This window comes from Hordeum vulgare, chromosome 2H (assembly GCF_904849725.1).
Source record: "Hordeum vulgare subsp. vulgare chromosome 2H, MorexV3_pseudomolecules_assembly, whole genome shotgun sequence".
Classification (NCBI taxonomy): Eukaryota; Viridiplantae; Streptophyta; class Magnoliopsida; order Poales; family Poaceae; genus Hordeum; species Hordeum vulgare.
Genome location: NC_058519.1, coordinates 14,005,308 through 14,029,648, shown reverse-complemented (window position 1 = coordinate 14,029,648; position 24,341 = coordinate 14,005,308). Strand labels below are relative to the sequence as shown.

Here is a 24,341-nt window from a genome sequence, read left to right as displayed (position 1 = left end):
TCTGGTCTCCGCAGGAGTTAGTAACGACCATGTACGGATCAGCGCCGATGCCCTGTAGAGTACCTGCAAGAAATTTATATTTGATAATCTGTTAAATGTGACATCATTTCCGCAGTTCCATATAATCCAAATTAATGCATATACTTCCTATACGAATATGTCGATCCAAGGACATGGCACACAATGCTTATGATCATTCTATGAAATTTTGGTTTCTCGAAATGCCATGACATTAGGCATGAGAACCACCACAGCGTTACCACTCCCAGGCTCGTCATTGAACATCTAATGCTATAGACTTGCCTGATGAAGAAGCTGGAAGAAAAGCAGGCCGCCTCCTGCTGGCGTTCCTACCTCTTATCACGCTTACATGTGCTTATGTAATTCCCTTTTGTAATCATCAAACAATGGATTCCAAAACTTGAGTAGTATAGGTGGTGCAGCCACCGGTGATTCCTCAAAAAAGAAAATAAAAATAAGCATTTTGCACCTTTTTAATGTAGCCACCGAACTCCGCCAGTATAACAAACAACCTCATTTTCAGGTTTCAGCACTATGGATTTCTATCAAAAAGTGATACGTTTATGATAGAGAACATTTGGCAATAGTATGGCCCTGGGTTTATTCCTAAATCCTAATAATAGAAGGTAGTTACATATGTCTGGTGCTGAATGCGCGCATTCCCTTGCATGACGTTTATGCTGTGCGGTTCTGCTCATACAAGACTTGTGGTGCTCAATAATGCAATTCCATGCATGCTGCTGTTGGCGTTCGTATATAACCTCAAGCTCGCACTGGGTTTCTAATTCGTCATTCAGATTTTCACAAACCCGAAGAAAGTGTAGTTCACATCCCCCTTCAACCTTTTTACCAGCTATCAATAATGGCGTCGTCGCAGAAGTTCTTCCCCGCCGTCCTCGTCCTCCTGTTGCTGGTTGTAGCCATGGGTAAGCATGCATGCATCCCTTGTGGTATATATTTCCAAAGCACTATAGGCACATTTTATGGTTTATTATCTGTTGATATGTTTGTTTGTGGTGTCTATCAATAAAATCTATACTCATGCGAATCGACATGCATGCTACCTAATGATTTATGTTTCAAAATAATAATGTGCAATTGACCTTTTCTTTGTGTTCAGAGGTGGCGCCGGCGCAGGCGGAGAGGGTGTGTGAGACGGACAGCACTCAGTTCAAGGGGATATGCATGGTTGGCACAAACTGCGCCAACGTTTGCCTCACCGAGGGCTTCACCAGCGGCAAGTGCTCCGGCTTCAAGAGGAAGTGCATGTGCACCAAGCCATGTTAGAGACTAGAGTGATCAAACGTGGATGGCAACGACCGTACATACCCATACCCATGGATCTGTTCTCAGCATGGTCTGAGTCAAATCGGTCTGCCATGAACGCCTCTAATGGACTTCAGGTTCACGGTGTCGCGATGTTCTTTCTTCAGTTACTATGAAGGATATCATTTTGTTTCTTTGAACATGTTAGAAGATGTAATGGTCCAAGCATGCGTGTGTTCATTCTATTATATGTGTATTTTTGTTCCTTTTTCTTTAAGTTATTACAGTTTTTATTGCTGATCAGTTTGATTTCTTTGTCGTAATAACAATTAGGAGTTCCCTTTATATGTATATGTTGTTTGAGATTTCTTAAATCGCACTCAGACTTTACGTACTGTTCATTGTGCGTGCAATGCACTCAGATTTACAATAATCTGGCTCGTTTTCGGGTGAACACCCAACCGTCCACATTTCCCTGAACAAAAGATCTACAGTGACTTTCCATGAGCAAAAGAATCTAGAACTGTTTAAACATGTTCCCTGTTATCCCCTCTTTTCACATCAAAGGTAAGAGCATATAATTGATCTGAATCGTTGATCTCATTAATTAGTGGTTTGAATAATTCTTACCTTCTTACCTCACATGTAAAGAAAAGGGACGGACACGGGGAGGAGGGGGGGGGGGGGGGGGGGGGGGGGGGGGGGGGTAAAGTGGAGCATGACAGAATTTGCCAAGAATCTACAGTGACTTTCCCTGAACATTTCCAATGTACTCCTTCCGTCCCAAAATTAATGACTTAACTTTATACTAACTTTACTATAAAGTTGAGTCACTAATTTTGAGAGGGATGGAGTATAAATTCAAAATTGATCTGTATGTTAAAATATGGACACTAGGATCTACAGTGACTTTCAAAAGAAGGAATAAGGAATTACATTGTCCTTTAGCTAACATTGGGTATTTCTTTACATCAAGAACTACTGAACTTGAGTTTATGTGCATGAAAATATGAGAGAAAATGACTCCCACCATCTAGCTATTGTGAATATATCTTTCTTATTATTACCACTTGTGACTTGACATCTCTTGGTTGTTCCTTTTCTTTGATAACAAAATAATCAGATATATATTTAGTTATTCCAGTATGATGCTGTCTCTCCACCCCCTGGACGAATGACATAAGGAGACAAAAACACTATGCAAGTGCAAATATCCAGGGTCCCCCCAACCCCCCCCCCCCCCCCCCCCCCAATCTCCCGGCGTCGATACCTATTGTCAGAGGCGAGGGAGACTACCGAATCAGCGGGGACAAGGATTATATTAGAGGTTGTCTTGTGGCTAGGATTTTCTTTTTTGGTTCGGGATTACAAGTATTGGCGAATATTAATGTAGGTACATGCAAGAAATTCTAGGAAAATATATTGATTATTTTTTTGTTCCACAACAGAATATCTCTTTGTTATATAACTACATACATAAATGGTCATATTTTTTACATTTCGGAAATGTACTTAAATTAGTTACACAATACCACAATTATAATGATAATATTTTTTCTTTTACTAAATCAGGGGCAGGAGCTCTCACATTCAGTATAAGTAGAAGAGAGTTGCCCAGCAAATTGACCATGAAAACTTACATGTACTCCCTCTCATCGACAATAACTGTCGTGATTTTAGTTCAAATTAGCCGGCCTATCATTCTACTATGAATTGGGAGACGCGACCCCGCTCCCGCGACATGCAACTCAGGCGACCTAGGGTTCCCCCTCCCCCTTCCGCCACCGCCGGCTGCCAGCCGTCGGTCAGGCTCCCCCGCCCCGTCCCCCTCCTGCCCCCTCCCGGGAGGAGGCTGGGGCAGCACGCGAGCTCCTCTCCCGTGGGCGTCTTCCTCCTTCGTCTCCCCCCACCGCTGGTCCGGGTGGTACCGATGGTGGCGGGCCCTCCTTTCCCCCCACGCGCGTCACCCCTTCCCGGGGCAGGGGACGGCGGCGGTGCAGCTCGGCCGGCTGCGGTCCGGCGACCTGCTGGTGGTGGCTGGCGGCGGGTGAGATGGCGGCGCTGCTCCTTAGCGGCAGGGCGGCATGGTGGTGCGGGGTGGCCGGCGGCGTGCCCTCGGCCCAGGCCTGGGCTCTACGGGCCCCGTATGGGTCCTAGAGGTCCGGCTCCTGTCGTGGCTGCGGTGACTTCTGCGCGGTGGTGAGGAGGAGCAGCTTGGACGGGGGTGGCGTCGCCGAAGGCGTGCCTGTTGCAGGATCATGGCGGGAGTTTTACGCGGGGGGGGGGGGGGGGGGGGGCTCCCCACTGGGCCCGTGGCCCCACGGGCCTGGTATGCTCATACTATTGCGTCCGGTCAGCTACCGTCGTTGACGGTGGAGGTTGAGCCCTCCCGCTGGGTAGGTCTCTCCTTACGGTGTCATGGTGAGACGACGCACGGGCCTGAAGATCGTGTTGTTGCAGGGTGTAGGTCGGTTTGGTGGCAGGCTCCAGAGCGTCCGCGGTGCAGGTTGGGATCGGGGTAAACCCCTGTTGGCCCGGCCGACACTGATACGGTGATGCCTTTGGGTGTCGTCAAACCTTCTTGGAGGGCATCGGGGCTACCCTTCCTCGCGCCTCATCGTGTTCCCGGGGAAACCCTTAGCAGCAGCGTCGTCATCGTCGCATTCCTTTTTGGAAGTTTTGATGGGTACCAACGCTTTGGAGTCCTGGAGTTTGATGGAAGACTCTTGGTGGGCATAGTGGTCGCGAGTCTTTTGTGTTTTCTATCGATCTGTCGGTGTCGGCATTTGTTTCTTTTGTATTTTCTTTTCCATTTTTTTGGGCATGATTGTGTTGTTTCCGTCCCAGCACCTACCGTTGGATGTTCTATCTGGTTGCTTTGTAATACAAAGCGGGGAAAACCTTTTGTCATCATTCTACTATGAATTGGCAACTATTTTTGTAAATAACACATATACAGTTCAAAGGTATTGATAATACTTATACAATCCCATGGTATACGTAATAGATCATGCTTTTATGGATGCACGGGTAATTCATATACCTGCTGGTCACATCCATGTTTCTGGCACTATGTATATAACTGCCAATTATAATTCATGTATGTCGTAGTTTAACGAAAACAGACGCCAGACGACCTTTCGCTTGTAGAGCAAATGGTCTGTTTATTCGTATGTATACCCTTCACTGCAGTACTTCTGGATCCGTCATTGGCTCAGATAATTCTCCACTGAGATTATAAGCATACGCTTTTACAAACCTCAGTTGCAGGGATTTTTGTTCATTGGGCAGGAGTGGTAACCGTAGCCACCTGAACCTGGCCTCCCATTGAGTACGTTCACCGCCGACGGCATTTCGCCTGTCTGCAGCCTATCATCTCCCGCCAACTTCCTCGCCGGAGCTGCAGCAGCAGAGGATGTAATCACCAGTAGGACGAACACAAGGACTGTTGCCGCCTTCATGCTTCACCAGCCGTGGTATAGATCTGTGTGCGAAAGAAACAAAAATTGAGGAAATGGGCTTATCGAATCAAAGGGGATTTGAAGGGTGAATTCCTTGGTATGTTCTTGGATCGAACCTGAAGTGCCTTGCTTAATTGTGTTTAATCTTGATCTAAGTTGGATGATTTTTTCAATGCGACAGAGTTGTGATATTTATAGCAGGTTGGCAACTTGGCATACAGTAGTATACTGCTCTTGTGTATAGATCTTCGCCACTAGCAAGGGCAGATATGCAACTAGCATGATCGATCGACAATATGAAGTGGTTTACTTGCAGGAATTCTCTGGCTCCATCAATTGCAGAAATGACAGGTGATGGACTGATGAAATATCTGTGTATCTTCACTTGGAGACCTATATATAGATAGTAAATTGTAGTTATATTTAGGGGCACTGTTCTATTGCATTGTGACGGCAACGAGCAATATCTGAAGGACAAATATGGTTTTCTAGTTGCATGCATCGACATCAGAATATCTCTATCATGACTTAGTCGAATGTGATAATTATCTTGTTTTTATTATTACAAATGATGCTTTTATTAACCTAAAATATAGCATGAAATGGATATGATACATGATGAGGGACACTCCGCCCAGGGTTCGTCCTGAGATTTAGGAGGACCGGGGCGGAACTAAAACATGAGCCATTTAATGTAAACACCATAACAATGATAATCATTATATATAGGACGCAGATCTTTGAAACATGGTGCCAATGCACCTGACTTGAAAAAAACAATTAAAGAACTAAATGAGTAAATTTTATGTAAAATTTGTTTGTAACTAACACGGTCTAGGGTAATACTCTTGTGGAAAGTTTCCGGGAGAAATGACTCTGATGGTATTCTTAAATAAAATCGAAGTCTAAAAATATGGATAGTAATATTAATATGGTATCAATTTTTTTTCTGTCTAGGATACCATTGTAGTCGTTCCTTCGTGAAAGTTTTCACAGAGAATTATGCTAAGTTATCTTTGTTAAAGAAAGTTCCAGAATTTGTTGACTCTTTTCGTTATTTTTAAAACAAAAATTTCAGTTCGGATGGAGTGGGACCTGAGACACATTTGCTTCGGTAGACCCCGCTCCACAAAACGTAGAAAGGAAAACGTATACCCACCTCATATTGTATATATTTTTATACACTACTGGAAGCCATACGGTTTACATACGTATGGTAGTCTGTAGTGTATAATACGAGGTGGATATACGATTTCCGTTATACATTCTGTTGGGGGAGGGGGGGGGGGTGTTCAACCGAAGAACTACCTCTTGTAATTTTCTGCCATATGTAGGACTACATACCTGTACAAATATACATTAAATGTTATCAATTAAAACTTGAATGCATCTAAAGTAATATTTATATCACATAACTTGTGTATATTACCTTATCACAATTCTACATTACTCGATGCAAAGCAACATAAGATGCAAACTTAACTTCAAATTTTGGATGCATTTGCGCCATTTCTCAGGAGAAATCATTCATTCTCAAGGTCCACTGGAGAAATGGTCATTTAACTTTCTCATAGTACTTCTCAAGGCCAATGTTGAATACTACTTCACTCCTGTCCTTCCGGTGCATCTCGTTCACAGCCTCATGTAGGATCATTATTCAAATCAAGTATATTCATTCCTTGCATGAACACCGATTTGGCAACCAACTTGAGCCTATTAGTACCAACTTTGGTGAAGATTTTGAAGCTTTCCTAAATGAGCCATATCGATGTTTTTTTTTAAAAACCGTGTACAAGTCATCACACACAGTTACATTTTTAGTACTACGTGTAGTATTGCGATATCTTTCTTTCACGAATACGCAAAGTCGGCGTATTATTACATTGATAGAAGAAGTTAGAATGAATACACGAGGTGGTACAACACATAGCACAGAGGCAAGCATCATGGACATGGTGCCCGAAGCACATAGACGTGAGATGCTCGACCCAAACAAACACTAACACAGCTAAATTCGTCGACCAGAGAAATAGTCCGACCAACATCTATGAAGCCAGCACCATGGACACCGCGAGTAAACAAGACAACGCCTTAACAAAGGCGAACAACACCAAGTTGTTGCCTTGTCCAATCCATAAAATCGGACCTAGGGTTTCCCCCGATGATATTGGAGAGTGGGGCACAAATAATTGACATGGCAACACTTCCTAGACGGGGCGGTGCCTACGGGTGTCGCGGCTGCTAGAATAGAATCTGTAGATTTTGGCCTGGCGGGTTGTGAATGTGGGTGAATCCCCGGACAAGACGGGGTCTGCAAGGAGCGCAGATCGACATCACCATGACTGAAGAACCAGGGGCGCCGGTGAGACCAAGGAGCTAGAAAGGAGACACAACTCCTAGAGCGTGCCAAAACCGAAGCAGACCTCTTGTAATTTTCTGTTATATGTAGGACTAGATACCTGTACAAATATACATCAAATGTTATCAATTAACACTTGAATGCATCTAAAAGTAATATCTATGTCACATAACTTGTGTATATTACCTTATCATAATTCTACATTACTCCATGTAAAGCAACATATGATGCAAACTTATCTTCAAATTTTGGATGCATTTGTGCCATTTCTCAGGAGAAATCATTCATTCTCAAGGTCCATTCGAGAAATGGCCATTTAACTTTGTCATAATACTTCTCAACGCCAATGTTGAATACTACTTCACTCCTGTCCTTCTTGTGCATCTCCCTCACAGTCTCATGTAGGATTGTTACTCAAATAAAGTATATTCATTCCTTGCATGAACACCGATTTGGGATGGCCTAACAACATGTCTAGCAACCGACTTGAGCCTATTAGTACCAACTTTGGTGAAGATTTTGAAGCTTCCATAAATGAGGCATATCGGTCTCTCTTTTGTGAAAACCGTGTGCAAGTCATCACACACAGTTACATTTTTAGTACTATGTGTAGTATTGCGATATCTTTCTTTCACGAATACGCAAAGTCGGCATATTATTATATTGATAGAAGAAGTTAGAATGAATACACGAGGTGGTACAACACATAGCACGGAGGCAAGCAGCATGGACATGGTGCCTGGAGCACATAGACGTGAGATGCTCGACCCAAACAAAGACTAACATGGCTAAATTTGTCGACCATAGAAATAGTCCGACCAACATCTATGAAGCCAGCATTCGACCGCGCGCCACCTTCCGAGATGGGAGCACCACAGCCGCCCTGCCGCGCGCGAGGCCCAGGATACCGGTGACCCGGCCGCCCCGCCAGCCCGCCGTTGCGTCCCGCGGCCGCCCAACGCCGCCACCCGAGGAGTCCGCCCGCGCCGAAGCCCCACGAGCAGAGGGGGAAGAAGGGCCCCGCCGCCGTCGTGCTCACCGGGCTTTGCCCGATATCGCGTGCCGACGGCTGCGGGGAGGAGGGGAGGGAGGCGGGTCGAAGTGGATGGCGGCTAGGGTTCCCCCCGGCGCGCACGTATGTTGATTTCCATTATTACATGACATCTCTTGGTCCCCTCTCGAAAATGCACGTCGTATGTTGTATGTTGATTTCCATTATTACAACTTGTGACTTGACATCTCTTGGTAGTTCAATTTCTTTGATAACAAAATGATCATATTTTTAGTTATTCCATTGTTATGTCGTCTCTCCATCCCCTGGTTGAATGGCACAAGGACACAAAAATAACTAACAAACAAAAGCAAAAAAACTACGCAAGTGCAAAGATCCTGGGTCTCCCCGACCTCCCGGCGCCGATACCTATTGTCGAGGGAGACTTCCGGAATTAGCGGGGACAAGGATGAGATGTTGTCTTGCGGCTAGGATTTTCTTTTTTTGGTTTGGGCTTTTCTTTTTTGGTTGGTGAGTGTGAGTATTGGTGAGTACATCCAAGAAATTCTAGGAAAAGGTATTGATCATTTTTCTGTTGTACAAAAAAAACATCTCTTATAGAAGTACATACATAAATGATCATATGTTTTACATTTAGGAAATTTACTTCAATTAATTACACAGTACCACAATTTTTATCAGAGATTTTTGAAGTGCTCAAGTTTACGTACGAAAACCTGCCAAGGAGTGCAGTGGACCTTCCTTTTTCTTTTACTAAATCAGCGGCAGGAGCTCTGACATTCAATATAAGTAGAAGAAAGTTGCCCAGTAAACTAAGGACGAAAACCAACATCTACTCCCTCTGATGGGAATTGGGAAATAACTGTCGTGGTTTTAGTTCAAATTAGTCGCCCTGCCATTCTACTATGCATGAATCGGCAGTTATCTTGGTAAATAATGCATATATATTCAAAAGGTATTCATAATACTTATACAATCCGATCGTATACATCATACATCATGCTTTTATGGATGCACGGGTAATATATATATCTGCTGGTCACATCCATGTTTCTGGCACTATATAACTGCCAATTATAATTCATGTATGTCGTAGTTTAACGAGAACAGACGCGAGACCACCTTTTGCTTGGAGAGCAAACGGTCTGTTTATTCGTATATATGTAAACCCTTCACTGCAGTAATTCTGGATCCTTCATTGGCTCAGGTAATTCTCCACTGAACCATGACAAGATTTTAAGCATACGCTTTTACAAACCTCAGTTGCAGGGATATTTGTTTATTGGGCAGGTATGGCAACCGTAGCAATCTGAACCTGGCCTCCCGTTGAGTACGTTCACCTCCGACGGCATTTCGCCTGTCTGCAGCCCATCATCTCCCGCCAACCTCCTCGCCGGAGCTGCAGCAGCAGAGGATGTAATCACCAGTAGGACCAACACAAGGACTGTAGCTGCCTTCATGCTTCACAAGCGGTGGTATAGATCTGCGTGCAAAAGAAATAAAAAATTGAGGAAATGGGCTTATGGAAACAAAAGGGATTCGAAGGGTGAATTGCTTGGTATTTACTTGGATCGAACCTGAAGTGCCTTGCTTAATTGTGTTTAATCTTGATCTGAGTTGGATGTGTTTTTCAGTGTGGGGGAGTTGTGATATTTATAGGGGGTTGGCAACTTGGCATGCAGTAGTGTACTGCTCTTGTGTGTAGATCTTCGCCACTTGCAATGTCAGATATGCAACTAGCATGATCAATCGACAATATGAAGTGGTTTATTTGCAGGAATTCTCTGGCTCCATCAATTGCAGAAATGACAGGTGATGGAATGATGAAATATCTGTGTATCTTCACTTGTAGACCTATATATAGATAGCAAATTGTAGTTATATTTAGGGGCACTGTTCTATTGCATTGTGACGGCAGCGAGCAATATCTGGAGGACAAATATGGTTTTATAGTTGCATGCATCTGGACATCAGAATATTTCTATCATGACTTAATCGAATGTGGTAATATCTTGCTGTTATTATTATAAATAATGCTTTTATTAACCTAAAATATAGCATGAAATGGATATGATACATGATGAGGGACACTCCGCCTAGGGTTCGTCCTGAGATTTCGGAGGACCGGGGCCGAGCTGAAACATGAGCCATTTAATGTAAACACCATAACAATGATTAATATATATAGGACGCAGATCTTTGAAACATGGTGCCAATGCACGTGACTTGAAAAAACAATTAAAGAACTAAATAAGTTATTTTTTTGTAAAATTTGTTTGTAACTAACACGGCCTACCGTAATACTCATGTGGAAAGTTTCCGGGACAAATGACTCTTATGGTATTCTTAAATAAAATCGAACTCTAAAAAATATGAATAGTTATTTTAATATGGTATCAATTTTTTTACTGTCTAGGATACCATTGTAGTCGTTCCTTCGTGAAAGTTTTCACAGAGAATTATGCTAAGTTATCTTTGTTAAAGAAAGTTCCAGAATATTTGGACTCTTCTCTTTATTTTTAAAACGAAAAAATAAATTCGGATGGAATGGGACCTGAGACACATTTCCTTTGGTAGACCCCCCTCCACAAAACATAGAACGAAAACGTATTCCCACCTCGTATTGTACATTTTTATACACTACAGGACGTCATACATTTTGCATACGTACGGTAGCCTGTAGTGTATAATACGAGGTGGATATACGTTTCCTTTCTATATTCTGGGAGGGGTTGGGGGTTGGGTGGGGTTCAACCGAAGAACACCTCTTCTAATTTTCTGTTATATGTAGGACTACATACCAGTACAAATATACATTAAATATCATCAATTAACACTTGAATGCATCTAATGTAATATTTGTATCACATAAGTTTTGTATATTACCTTATCATAATTCTAGATTATTCGATGCAAAGCAACATAAGGTGCAAACTTAACTTAAAACTTTGGATGCATTTGCGCCATTTCTCAGGAGAAATCATTCATTCTCAAGGTCCACTGGAGAAATGGCCATTTAACTTTGTCATAATACTTCTCAACGCCAGTGTTGAATACTACTTCACTCCTGTCCTTTTGGTGCATCTCGTTCACAGTCTCATGTAGGATCATTACTCAAATCAAGTATATTCATTCCTTGCATGAACACCGATTTGAGATGGCCGAACGACATGTCTAGCAACCGACTTGAGCCTATTAGTACCAACTTTGGTGAAGATTTTAAAGCTTCCGTAAATGAGGCATATCGGTCTCTTTTTTCTGAAAATCGTGTGCAAGTCATCACACAGTTACATTGTTAGTACTATGTGTAATATTTCGATATCTTTTTTTCACGAATACGCAAAGTCGGCGTATTATTACATTGATAGAAGAAGTTAGAATGAATACACGAGGTGGTACAACACATAGCACGGAGGCAAGCAGCATGGACATGCTGCCCAAAGCACATAGACGTGAGATTCTCGACCCTAACAAAGACTAACACGGCTAAACTCGTTGACCAGAGAAATAGTCCGACCAAACAAGACAACGCCTTCACAAAGGCGAACCACACCAATTTGCTGCCTCGTCCAATCCATAAAACCGGACCTAGGGTTTCCCCTGATGATATTGGAGAGTGGGGCACGAATAACGGGCATGACATCGCTTCCTAGACGGGGCGGTGCCCGTGGGTGTCGCGGCTGCTAGCATAAAATCCATAGATTTCGCCCTGGCTAAATTCAAGGAATCCTAAGCCGTCGGAACACAAATCAGAGAAGAGCAAGTTGAGTATAAGCCAAAACATTGACTATAGGAAGGAGAGCCACGCCCAACGGCGAAGGAGGCACTGACCATTGTCGGGCGTTCTTACTCTGGAGGAGGATAAGATTGTGTGACTGAGCGGACTGAGCGGTGGTGGGTTGTGAAGGTTGGTGAATCCCCGGACAAGACGGGATCTGGAAAGGAGCGTAGATCCTAATCATCGTGACTGAAGCAGCAGGGGGCGCCCCCGAGACCAAGGAGATAGAAAGGAGACACAACTCCTAGAGCGTGCCAAAACCGAATCAGACCTCTTGTAATTTTCTGTTATATGTAGGACTACATACCTGTACAAATATACATTAAATGTTATCAATTAACACTTGAATGCATCTAAAAGTAATATTTATGTCATATAACTTGTGTATATTACCTTATCATAATTCTACATTACTTGATGCAAAGCAACATATGATGCAAACTTAACTTAAAATTTTGGATGCATTTGCGCCATTTCTCAGGAGAAATCATTCATTCTGAAGGTCCACTTGAAAAATGGCCATTTAACTTTGTCATAATACTTTTCAACGCCAATGTTGAATACTACTTCACTCATGTCCTTCTGATGCATCTCGTTCACAATCTCATGTAGGATCATTAGTCAAATCAAGTATATTCATTCCTTGCATGAACACCGATTTGGGATGGACGAATGACATGTCTAGCAACCAACTTGAGCCTATTAGTACCAACTTTGGTGAAGGTTTTGATGCTTTCATAATTGAGACATATTGGTCTCTTTTTTGTGAAAACTGTGTGCAAGTCATCATACACTGTTACATTTTTAGTACTATGTGTAGTATTCCGATATCTTACTTTCATGAATACGCAAATTTAGCGTATTATTACATTGATAGAAGAAGTTAGAATGAATAAACGAGGTGGTATAACGCATAGCACGGATGCAAGCAGCATGGCCATGGTGCTCGAAGCACATAGACGTGAGATGCTCGACCCAAACAAAGACTAACACGACTAAAAGTCGTCGACCAGAGAAATAGTCCGACCAACATCTTTGAAGCCAACACCATGGACACCTCGAGCAAACAAGACAACGCCTTAACAAAGGCGAACCACACCAAGTTGTTGCCTCGTCCAATCCATAAAATCGGACCTAGGATTTCCCCTGATGATATTAGAGAGTGGGGCACAAATAACGGCCATGGCAGTGCTTCCTAGACAGGGCGGTGCCCGCGGGTGTCGTGGCTGCTAGCATAGAATCCATAGATTTCGCCCTGGCTAAATTCAAGGAATCCCAAACCGTCGGAACACAAATCAGAGAAGAGCATGTTGAGTATAAGTCAAAACGTTAACTGTAGGAAGGAGAGCCACACCCGATGCCGAAGGAGGCACTGACCACCGCCGGACGTTCGTGCTCTGGAGGAGGATAAGGTTGTGTTACTGAGCGGAATGAGAGGTGGTGGGTTGTGAAGGTGGGTGAATTTCCGGACAAGACGGGATCTACAAAGGAGCGCAAATCCACGTCACCGGGACCGAAGCAGTAGGGGCGCCGGCAAGCCCAAGGAGCTAGAAAGGTGACACAACTCCTAGAGTGTGCCAAATCCAAAGATGCGTCGGGATGGACGAAAAAACCAAGGGCACCATCAGGGTGGTGGTGCGGAGATGTCGATGAGCCAGCGAGCCGATGTAGCCAGAAAGAGCACAACTCCCATGGTGTGCCAGATCTGAAGCCATGCATGTTGGCCCTCAACACAGGAGGGGCGCTGGTCCAGAGCCGCCTGGCGAAGCTGGCCTTATGCGGAGAGGGGGTGATGAAGAAGGTTCACACACAACCAAATCTCCCGGCCGACGCGTTGAAGGAAGCCGTGCAACCTCTTGAGCTTGCGTTGGTTTTCCCTTGAAGAGGAAAGGGTGATGCGGCGAAGTAGACAAGTCTTTTCGTTAGTTTCTTGAGAACCAAGGTATCAATCCAGTAGGAGGAAGAAGCAAGGCCCCAGTATTAGTACCTACACAAACAATCAAACACTTGCACCCAACGCTATAAAGGGGTTGTCAATCCCTTCAGAGTTATTTGCAAGGATGAGATCTCATAGAGATAGATATAAAAGATTGTGGAAAGAAAAGTAAATAAATTGCAGGAATATATTTTTGGTTTATAGAACTGAAAATATAATATGAAAAATAGACCCGGCGGCCATAGGTTTCACTAGAGGCTTCTCTCATAAAGGAAAATAATACAGTGGTTGAACAAATTACTGTCGAGCTATTGATAGAAAACCGAATAATTATGAAGATATCCAAGGCAATGATTATGCATATAGGCATCACCTTCGTGTCAAGTAGACCGAAACGATTATGCATCTACTATTATTACTCCACACATCGACCGACTCCTGCCTGCATCTAGAGTATTAAGTTCATGAAGAACAGAGTGACACATTGAATAAAAAGACATGATGTAGAGGGATATACTCAAGCAATATGATGAAAACCCCATCTTTTTATCCTCCATTGCAACAATACAATACGTGCCTCACTACCCCTACTATGTCAGTGGATGAGGACACTGCAAGATTGAACCCAAAACTAAGCACTTCTCTCATTGCAAGAATTACCAATCTAGTTGGCCAAACCAAACCAATAACTCGAAAAGACATGCAAAGATATGAAATCATGCATATAAGAATTTAGAAGAGACTCAAATAATATTCATGTATAATCTGAACATAAACTCACAATTCTTTGGATTTCGACAAACACACCGCAAAAGAGTATTACATCGGATAGATCTCCATGAAGATCATGAAGAACATGTTATTGAAGATCAAAGAGAGAGAAGAAGCCATCTAACTACTAGATATGGGCCCGTAGGTCTGTGGTGAACTACTTACACATTATCGGAGGGGCAATGGAGTTGATGTAGATGCCCTCCGTAAACAATTCCCCCTCTGGCAGATTACCGGAAAAGGCTCCCAGATTGGATCTCACAGGAATAGAGACTCCCGACAGCGTAAAAGTATTTTCGTGTCTCTTTTTGGCGATACGAGAATATTTGGGAAATTTATAGGCCAAAGAATAGGGTTAGGAGACCTGCAAGGGACCCACAAGCCAGGGGCGCGACCACCCCCTAGGGCGCGCCCTACAGGCTTGTGGCCTCCCGGGAGATACCCTGCCCCCTACTCCAAGTCTGCTGCATTTCTTCTGGTCCAAGAAAAAAATTTCCGGAGATTTTATTCCGTTTACTATTACTTATCTGCAATACTCAAAAACGTGGAAAAAAACAGAAACTGGCACTAGGCTCTAGATTAATAGGTTAGTCCCAAAAAAAATATAAAACAACATATAAATGCATATAAAACATTCAAAATAGATAATATAATAGCATAGAACAATAAAAAATTATAGATACGTTTGAGACCTGGAGCTAAACATGTGGGGTGAGGATGGTGTGGGTGGGATAGGAGGGAGCACAACGAGGAGGACGTCACTCGTGAAGCCCCTCGGACACAGTAACACGAGATGTTGGGGCCCGGCGGCGAATAGGTCCTTCGAGACGCCCGAATGGAGCGACACGAGGGTCGAGAGCGAGGGAGAGGGTCAGGTTGGTAATATTGCTGCATCACGCACTAAGTTTTTGCGATATGTACATATCACACACACTTTTTATCCACTGTTACGCTTTTGTGCAACATACAAATTTGTGAAGGACTATGATGAACCTATATTAGAATATTCTCATATTATTATTTTCTTGTCAAAACAAACACAATACCTCACACATTCAATACATGCATGAAAAGGAGAGTTACCCCGTAAATAAACCGTGTGTAAACCAATCTAAGGCCAGTCTTGTGCGGGACCTCCTATTTCGTAGAGTATGCGTCAGAAACCAGCCGTGCACACTGCCTGCTGCCGTGCGTGCCCTTCTGGCCTGGCCCATGTGCAGGTAGGGAAAACCCCTGTTTTCTTTTTTTTCTATAATCTAGGAAATCAAAAGTTTTTACATTTCAAAAAACTTGTGCATGAATTCAAAATGTTTTCACAATTTCAAATAATTTTTTGAGAATTCAAAAAATCTTCCTAATTTTGAAAATAGTTCATGATTCCTGAAAATGTTAACGATTTAAAAAAGATAGTGAAATAAAAGGAATTCATGAATTAACAGAACGTTCACGGATATTTAAAACATGTCCATGAATTTTCAAAATATTCATGATTTTCAAAAATAAGTCATGAACAAAAAAATATTTCAGAATTTTTTAAGATTGCAAAAACAGTACAAAATTTAATATAATGTTTACTAACTTGTAAGAAAATGTACATATTTTTTAAAAGTATCAAGGTTTGACAAAATTCATGATTTTTAAAAAATATTCACGAATTTAAAATATGGTGGCCAATTAAAAAAGAATAAAAATGAACAATGAAGACAAAAAGGAAAATAAAAAGTAACTAGAAACAGAAAATAAAAAGGAAACCCCGGAAGAGAAAAGGAAATAAAGAATCGAAATAAAAAACAATGAATAAAATCCCGCTCAAAACCCAGTAACTGCCGGCCCAAACAAAAACGCGCTACGAGTCGCGCCGTCGCAAGCCGGCGACCCGGGGAGCTCCTAGTCGGCGCTTAAGCGCCGGCTAGGAGAACCAGCGCCTAACGGCCCGCAAAATAGGCCGGTCAAGTTCCAGGACTGATTCTTTTTATAAACAAAATTTGAACACAAAATGTTCATAAAAGCGAACATGGTTCCTAAATTTTGTTAGCAAAGTTCACGAATTTGGAAAAATTCATTGTGTTCCAAAAACGAAGTTGACAAATTTTTAGAAAGTTCAAGGATTTCAAAAATTAGTTCCTGAATTTGAAAAAGGTTTTAGAAAAATTTCGTTGAAATGAATTTTTTTTCACGAATCTTAAGAAAGTTCATACATTTCGAAAAAGGTTCATCCATTGCAAAAAAAGTTCATCAAGTTTCAAAAACAAATCATCAAAATTAGAGAAAAGTTCACGGATTTTGAAAATTAGTTCATGAATTTGGAAAACAATTAATCAAAACAAGGATGCACTTTAAAAAAAATGAAATTATATAAAAATAATTCTAAAATTGAAAAATAATTAAAATATTAAATAAAAGATAAACAAATAAAAAAAACAAAGAAATAAAAAATCCCGGGAAATATCCCTCCCGCTGGGCTGGCTCATGACAGGATGCACATTAACCTGCGCATGCAGCGTCGAATAGGATTTGCCGGCAACCCGCGGATTAAATAGGATGTCCCGCCTTGTGTAATCTAGAGTGGCTGTGTAATTATTGATTATACTACAAATTGACAGTCATCTTCGGGCATAATACGTATACAATCCAAGGGTAATACCCTGATGCAGTAAGGTGCTGGTGCAACTGATAAGGTTTTTTTATTAATTATATAAAAAGTTAAAAAATTCAGAAACCTACTTTTGTATTCGTATACAAAGTTTAGCACATGAATACACTTCCATTGACCCCAGGCGAAAAAAAACTCCAGGTAAAAACTAATTAACAGTAACTTGCATATGTTCTTAATCTTTTTTTATCGCGCACAATATGCAGGGAATTATTTCTTCGCGAAACTTTTTGTAACGATACAACATTTGGGCATGTATGTTTCCAGAAATTTTCAACACTGTTTTGACCTTTTCCAAATCACTAAATTATTTTTGCATCTTGTGGCTGGTCTCTCAGCCGAGTATGCCCCTTAACATCCAGGAGGACTCTGCTGGGGGGATCGTTGGAACTCGTGGTTGCACCTGGTGTGGAGGTTGATGGATGTTCAAATCTTTGACCAGCCAGACACCATTCACTAGAAATTATCTATGAATGATATTTCTCTGTGAAATCTATGTACTTGGATCTAATTGACTCTGTGCCAATCCCGGAATCATTTCATATCTGGAAGATTCAAGTTATTCTAAGAATCAAAATTTTCACGTGGTTTGTCCACAAGGATGTGATTTTAATCAAGGATAATTTGGTAATCAAAGTGAAAATGGGTGGGTAGTTCTCCATGTTGTTTATGTGACAAGGATGAAACAATACAACACCTCTCTCTTGATTGTCCTCTTGCTAAACTTCTCTGGCATACGATACATATAGGTTTGAATGTTACCTCTCCAATTAGTATCAACACGTTATTTGGAATGTGGCTAACTGGTGTGTAATCAATTATTGCAGGACATATTGAGATAGGGATATGCACACTACTTTAGGCTATACGGAACTGTAGAAATGATATGCTCTTTAACAAACGGGTTATTTATAGGGCCACTGCTTGGATCCGTATGCTACTCGTTACTCACTCATGCGGACTCCAAAGAGGTTTTGGTTACTGGGTGTAACCGATGAAAGACAGCATGGGTTATCTATAACCGATTTGGATGATGATCTAATAATAGCCTCGGTATTTAGTCATCTTGGATTATTTTTCGCCAGTTATAACAACTTTCTATCTTTACTCCAGTCATGCTCCTTTTATGAGCCAGTACTGAATCTTAGATTTTTTTGTTGCTTTATTTATGAATAAATTAGCTGCATGCATCAATTAACAAGACAATTTTCTGATGCAGAGGCCCGAGGCCTTCCTCATTTCCAAAAAAATAATATCTCGTGCACCAGCAACCAAGTGCCACAAATTCGGACTCTACAATCCAAAGGTATTCATATTATAATACAATCCGAATGTATACATGATACATCATGCATTTTTGGATGCAAGGATAATACATGAGAAAAAAATACCATACTATAAAAAATAAGATGACCCCTGAAAATATGGTGTTAGCGTGTATATAGCATTCTATTAACGAGACATTGTATATGAATGAAATTAACAAGACAATTTTCTGCACGTTATAGCACGCTATTTCTCTTAAGGATAATACATGCTAATTTTATCCTTTATGGCACAATAATAACCGGTTACCATTCAGCATGGATGGTGAGCTATCTCAAAATTAATGAATAACCGGTTATGGTACTTTCTTTGTTCTTCTAAATTTAGAGCAACTTCAATGGAACGATTCAAACGGACGGCGATGGAGATAAACAGCACGTACCGACCAAGTGTCGCGGTAGGTTGGCTGGTGCAGGCAGGTTTGATAACTCAGTAAGAGAGTATGACCACTTTGGGAAATCCCCTAGCTTTCGTCCCTCACTGTCTACAGCGTAGCCGTCATGGAACCCCAGTGTCTTCGTCAAGCATTCCACTCTAGTTTTCGCTACCAGTGTTTCAACAACACACAATACCGCTCGTCCGTTTTTTGTCCGTTTGGGTCGGCCGTTCGCCCGGCATCCGCCCTGTTTTAGATATGGGCCGGCAGCGCGCCCAAGACGCCGATCCATATGTGCCGGTGTGGTCGGCTGCCCGCTCTATTTTGCATGAATTTGCATAGTTTTAATCAAATAACATAATTTGGACCGAATAAAATAGCATAGTTATTACAAGCCGAATAAAAATAAAAATGTCTCACATAGTTTTGCAAACGAATAAAAGAAGATAAATCTATTGGTTGCCAACATGAGCTAACATATGCTCAATCAAATCATTCTGCAGTTGCACGTGAGTTTTCCAATCACGCATGTCTTGATGAAATTGGGCGAACTGTTCAAACGTTGCCGCTCCTCCATGCTCAGGCACAACATTCTCACCCTGAAACTGAAATCCTTGATCGTACAGACGTTCCGGGCGCTCGTCTTCTACGATGATATTATGCATGATCACATAAGCAGCCATCACCTCCCATAGTTTCTGCGTGCTCCAGGTATTAGCAGGATACCGAACAATGCCCCATCGAGATTGCAAAACACCAAAGGCACGCTCGACATCCTTCCTAGCACTCTCTTGCTCATGGGCAAATCTTTTCCTCTTCTATCCGACAGGGTTGGGTATTGTCTTGACAATAGTGGCCCATTGAGGATAGATACCGTCATCCAGGTAGTATCCTTTGTCGTAGTTGTGGCCGTTGACAGTAAAGTTCACCGGTGGGCTGTTGCCTTCGGCAAGCCTAGCAAACATGCACGTTGATATCATTGTGTGATCCGACCATGCCAAAGAAAGAGTGCTAGATCCAGATATCTTCAGACGCCATGGCCTCTAGTATGACAGTGCAAGCCCTGACATGGCCCTTATACTGCCTTTGCCAAGCAGAAGGGCAGTTCTTCCACTCCCAGTGCATGCAGTCTATGCTACCAAGCATCCCTGGGAAGCCCCTGCTGGCATTCATAGCCAACAAACGGGTTGTATCTTCAGCAGTCGGCTCTCTCAGGTACTCAGGGCCAAACACATCAATAACAGCCTTACAGAACTTATACATGCACTCTAGGCAAGTAGACTCGCTCATACGGACGTACTCGTCAATGAGATCACCGAGCACTTCGTATGCAAGCATTAGGATGGCGCCAGTGCATTTCTGATAAGAGGAAAAATCTATCTTGCCAAGGGCATCCTCTTTGCACTCGAAATAGTCATCATAGCCGACCACCCCCTTTCTAATACGGTTGAAAAGATGCCTACTCATACGGAAACGGCGACGAATTTTTTTATGTTTGAACAGCAGGTTTGTTGTATCAAAGTAGTCCTTCCAATGAAGGAAATGACAGCTCTCTCAGTTGCGATTCAACGCCGGAAGGTGGTCCGGAATGGAGCCACGGAACAACGACCGCTGGCTGTTGAGGTAGTGATGGACTAACACGGCAGCCAATATCTCCTCCTGGTTATCGGACGACGAATCGTCGGAGTCGCAAAGGAAATTGTGAAAAAAGAACTCATCCGTGGAGTCCATTTTATACCTTGGCAAACTGTCGAACAGCTTGCGGGCGTCGACGAAGGAGACGGCCGACAAAGGGAGTCGCGACGCGCACGGACCAACTAACTGGCCTGCCGGCGTCCAACGAGTGGGCCGACGTCCGACGAGCGTGCCGGCCGGTGAGGATCTGGCCGGGCGGCGAGGCGACTTCTTGGTCGGGGCGGGCTGTGTGGTGGTGGTGGAGGGTGGGAAGCAGTCGGCTCCCCGGCGGCAAGACGGCGGCGGCGTGCGACGTGGGAGTGGGCGGCGTTGCTGGCCGGATGTGGAGTCGCCGGCAAAAATGGACGGCGGCGTCGGCGACGAAGGAGGCGGGCGAGGGTTGGATGGGGGGAAGCCGATGTGTCACCGACCAGCGGGCCCGTAGAGGAGAAGGTGAGCGTGTACACGTCCGTCTCCGCGCCGACGCAAATCGATCCGGCTAAAAAATGGATCAGAAATGGATCGTCCGCGGACGAAAACCGAACGCGCGTTCGTTTGGGTCGACAGGTTGGGCCTTTTATGTTCGGAGACAACGTGGAGTTCCGTGGAGCCAAAGAAAGGATGCAGCGGCGGCGCGGACGTGGATTCGGCGGAAGACGGCAAAAGTTGGGCTGGGTTGGGACTGGGAGCAAAAGGACTGGACAGGAGCATCTGAGGACGAACCGAAGAGGAAGCTTGCAGGAACGTTCATGTGGCAACACGAGACACGTGCGAGCCAACTTGTCCAATTTCTCCACGACGCTCCAGCCAATCTGGGCAACGCCGGAAGCATCCAACGGCACCGGACCGGGTAGCTTGGGAAGAAAGCACTCCCAAGCTCAACCTCTCTATAAGTATGTATGTGCAGTGCACAGAAAAAAGTATCATAGCATACACTAGAATCCATCTCCTGGCTTCAATCAACCCACAGGGCTAAGCACTACGCGTCGAGAGGGAGATGGCGAATCTGTTCCTGAAGCAGGCGAAGCACTATGCGGCGGCGCGGCCGGACTACCCGGCCGAGCTCTTCCAGTTCATCGCCTCCAAGACGGCGCGCCATGACCTCGCGTGGGACGTCGGCACCGGCAGCGGCCAGGCCGCAGTCTCGGTGAGCCTCCCCCCGCCCCCGCTTCTCTCCATCCCCGTCGACCGCCGTCCATGCATGAGTTTCTATATATGTTTGCCTTTTCTTGAGCCAGTTCATGCTTGAAATGAAATCAGCTTTTGACTTTAAATCTTTGATTGAATTTCGCTTACGGCGTGCGCTTTTAAATCTTTATTATGCCAACGTCCCTTTCAGTGGACCCATTCTGAGCTTCCATGTTCGTGCCAACTTTCAACCACTTGACCAGCATCTCCTTTTTAGCTAGTTGGAATCTTACCATCTCACTACCTCCAAACATTTCTTGCGTTCAACATCAGCAATCTCTAGTGGAATTCAGATACACTTTGTACAGCAAGCAATTGACTTGTCCCGGCCTCTCGTGTCTGCAGCTGGCGAAGCTGTACAAGAAGGTGGTGGGCACGGACACGAGCGCGCAGCAGCTGGCCTACGCGCCGGCCCTCCCCAACGTGCGGTACGCCCACACACCGGCGGACCTGCCGCTCGAGGGCATCCACGCGGCCGTCGCGCCGCCGGGCTCCGTCGACGTGGTCACCGTGGCGCAGGCATTCCACTGGCTCGACCTGCCGCGCTTCTACGCGCAGACGCGCTCCCTCCTGCGCGCGCACGGCGTACTGGCCGCATGGTGCTACACGGAGCCCCGCGTGGGCGCGGCCGTCGACGCCGTCTTCTGGCGCCTCTACAACGGCTCGCAGCCGCACTGGGCGCCCAACCGGAAGATGGTCGACGACGAGTACCGCAGCGCCGACTTCCCCTTCGACCCCGTCGACGGGGAGGATCACACGGGCCCCTTCGAGTTCTCCACGGAGCGCAGCATGGACCTTGACGACTACTTCACCTACATCAAGTCTTGGTCCGCGTACCAGACCGCCAAGGACAATGGCGTCGAGCTGCTCGACGAGGACACCGTGCGGGCGTTCGCTGACGCGTGGGGCGACGACCGTGGGGAGGTCAAGACGGTGAGGTACCCCATCTTCCTCAGGATCGGCAAGGTGAGGCCGGAATCAACGGATGCGGCATGATGATGCGAGTGGCCTTGAGGAAAGGATGCTGTCGAGTCTGCTCGCACCAATACGCCGCACTGAGGATGCTGCTGGGATATGAATAAGATGTTTTTGGGTCCCTCATGGTCCCATTCCATATTCAGTTTTATGAAATATGGTATTGTTAATAGAATTTCCAGTCTCATTCCGCGGAGCCAGCTCAAATTTATAGCCTGGGCAAGATATACATGATGCCAAGTTAATTAGATTTTGCCCAAAAAACTATGAAGTAAACCATGTTTCACTACTAGAGCTCCATTCACATGCCCCATGGGAGCCCGGGCAGCAGCCCCGGCTGTCTTCAGCAGTTCTAAATTGGATTATCATTCGACTTGTAATATAATGTTACCTTTGACTATCATATGAACATTATGCAAACGAGTCTTCAATTCATTTGTGGAGGTTTGCTACTCCCTCGAGGTAGAACCAAATCTAATGCCATATAGATTTTGAAATGTAAATAATATTTTTCAGGGTTGACCTATTGTCTTTAAGGTTCAGTACTTAATTAAGAACAGAGACAAGTTTCGGTACATGCTCATTATCATGCAACAAGTTTGCATGTGATTTGCCAGAGTTGATATATATTATTTCATACTTTCTGTCTATGCATGAGATTCGTGTAACGTGTATATGTGGGTATATGAAATGGAAAGTGTAGGTTCTAGGACAACATAAGCATCTCGCAATAGTAGTCAAGGCGATGAAGCACAATGTACCCAAATCCAAACTACAGAGGTGGGTAAAAATCTTACATCCTACTTTTGTGTGGATCTCCTATTATCTTGTAATAAATTACTCCATCCGATCCATATTAATTGTCTCCAATTAGCAATAATTAATATGAATAGGAAGGAGTACAAGGGTATTGTGGGTTGGCTAATGGTTAAAGTGAGAATCAATATGGTTCTTGGTCGTTTTGACAATGTAGATATATTCAAACCCAATGTCGATCTCAACCTCAAGTATGATCTACCTTCTTGCTCCGGCCTCCGGGTCCTTATATTGCATCCAAGTGAGGTTTCACTCTGAGCCAGACTCCTGCTCTTCCATAGCTAAGGAAAAATGAGATATTAAGGGCCATGACGACAATGTTTGGTAACATTTTGGTCATGCATCACATGCAAGTGCATTGGCACCATGATATTCACGTCCGAACACCTTTACTCTCACCATAGTCATCATAGAATTAAATATGAGAGATATTGAATGGATGTGACGACATGAAGTGTCACCACTTAAGACCATTGTCTTCACCTTCAATATTAGAGGGACCAAAGTCCCAAGAACAATATGCATTGTTTGAGCCCCAAAGCCTTCACCAGGGCCGGTCCTGGCGTATGGCGGGTGGACGGCTGCCTAGGGCCAGGCCGGGAGGGGGGCATGATTTAGGATACATATATAATATTGCCTAGCAAAAATAGGTAAGAAAAAAGTTATACAAGAGAAAAGAAACGAGATGGGCTAGGCCCATACCTAGATAGCGATCACGAAGCGTAACCC

The 24,341-nt window shown here is 43.9% G+C and overlaps 2 protein-coding genes and 1 long non-coding RNA gene across 3 annotated transcripts; 2 read left to right on the top strand and 1 right to left on the bottom strand.

Moving 5' to 3' along the window:
• Window positions 1-815: 815 nt before the first annotated feature.
• Window positions 816-1,652, top strand: LOC123429184 (defensin Tk-AMP-D1.1-like). The gene is made up of 2 exons (XM_045113245.1): window positions 816-947; window positions 1,142-1,652. The coding sequence occupies exons 1-2, from the start codon at window positions 884-886 to the stop codon at window positions 1,306-1,308; spliced, it is 231 nt and encodes a 76-aa protein (XP_044969180.1). The 5' UTR covers window positions 816-883; the 3' UTR covers window positions 1,309-1,652.
• A 7,412-nt stretch (window positions 1,653-9,064) lies between these two features.
• On the bottom strand, window positions 9,065-9,827 carry LOC123429183. The gene is made up of 2 exons (XR_006622628.1): window positions 9,697-9,827; window positions 9,065-9,602 (listed from the first exon to the last, which is right to left on the bottom strand). It is a non-coding gene; the product is annotated as an uncharacterized LOC123429183 (long non-coding RNA).
• An 11,531-nt stretch (window positions 9,828-21,358) lies between these two features.
• On the top strand, window positions 21,359-22,983 carry LOC123424465 (putative methyltransferase DDB_G0268948). The gene is made up of 2 exons (XM_045108084.1): window positions 21,359-21,780; window positions 22,167-22,983. The coding sequence occupies exons 1-2, from the start codon at window positions 21,631-21,633 to the stop codon at window positions 22,815-22,817; spliced, it is 801 nt and encodes a 266-aa protein (XP_044964019.1). The 5' UTR covers window positions 21,359-21,630; the 3' UTR covers window positions 22,818-22,983.
• Window positions 22,984-24,341: the final 1,358 nt, after the last annotated feature.

Excerpts from the sequence above, each read along its gene's own strand:
- LOC123424465 (XM_045108084.1), top strand. The coding sequence starts at position 21,631 with ATGGCGAATCTGTTCCTGAAGCAGGCGAAGCACTATGCGGCGGCGCGG. Across the intron at positions 21,781-22,166 it reads GCGGCCAGGCCGCAGTCTCG|CTGGCGAAGCTGTACAAGAA; the intron begins GTGAGCCTCCCC and ends TCGTGTCTGCAG.
- LOC123429184 (XM_045113245.1), top strand. The coding sequence starts at position 884 with ATGGCGTCGTCGCAGAAGTTCTTCCCCGCCGTCCTCGTCCTCCTGTTG. Across the intron at positions 948-1,141 it reads GTTGCTGGTTGTAGCCATGG|AGGTGGCGCCGGCGCAGGCG; the intron begins GTAAGCATGCAT and ends CTTTGTGTTCAG.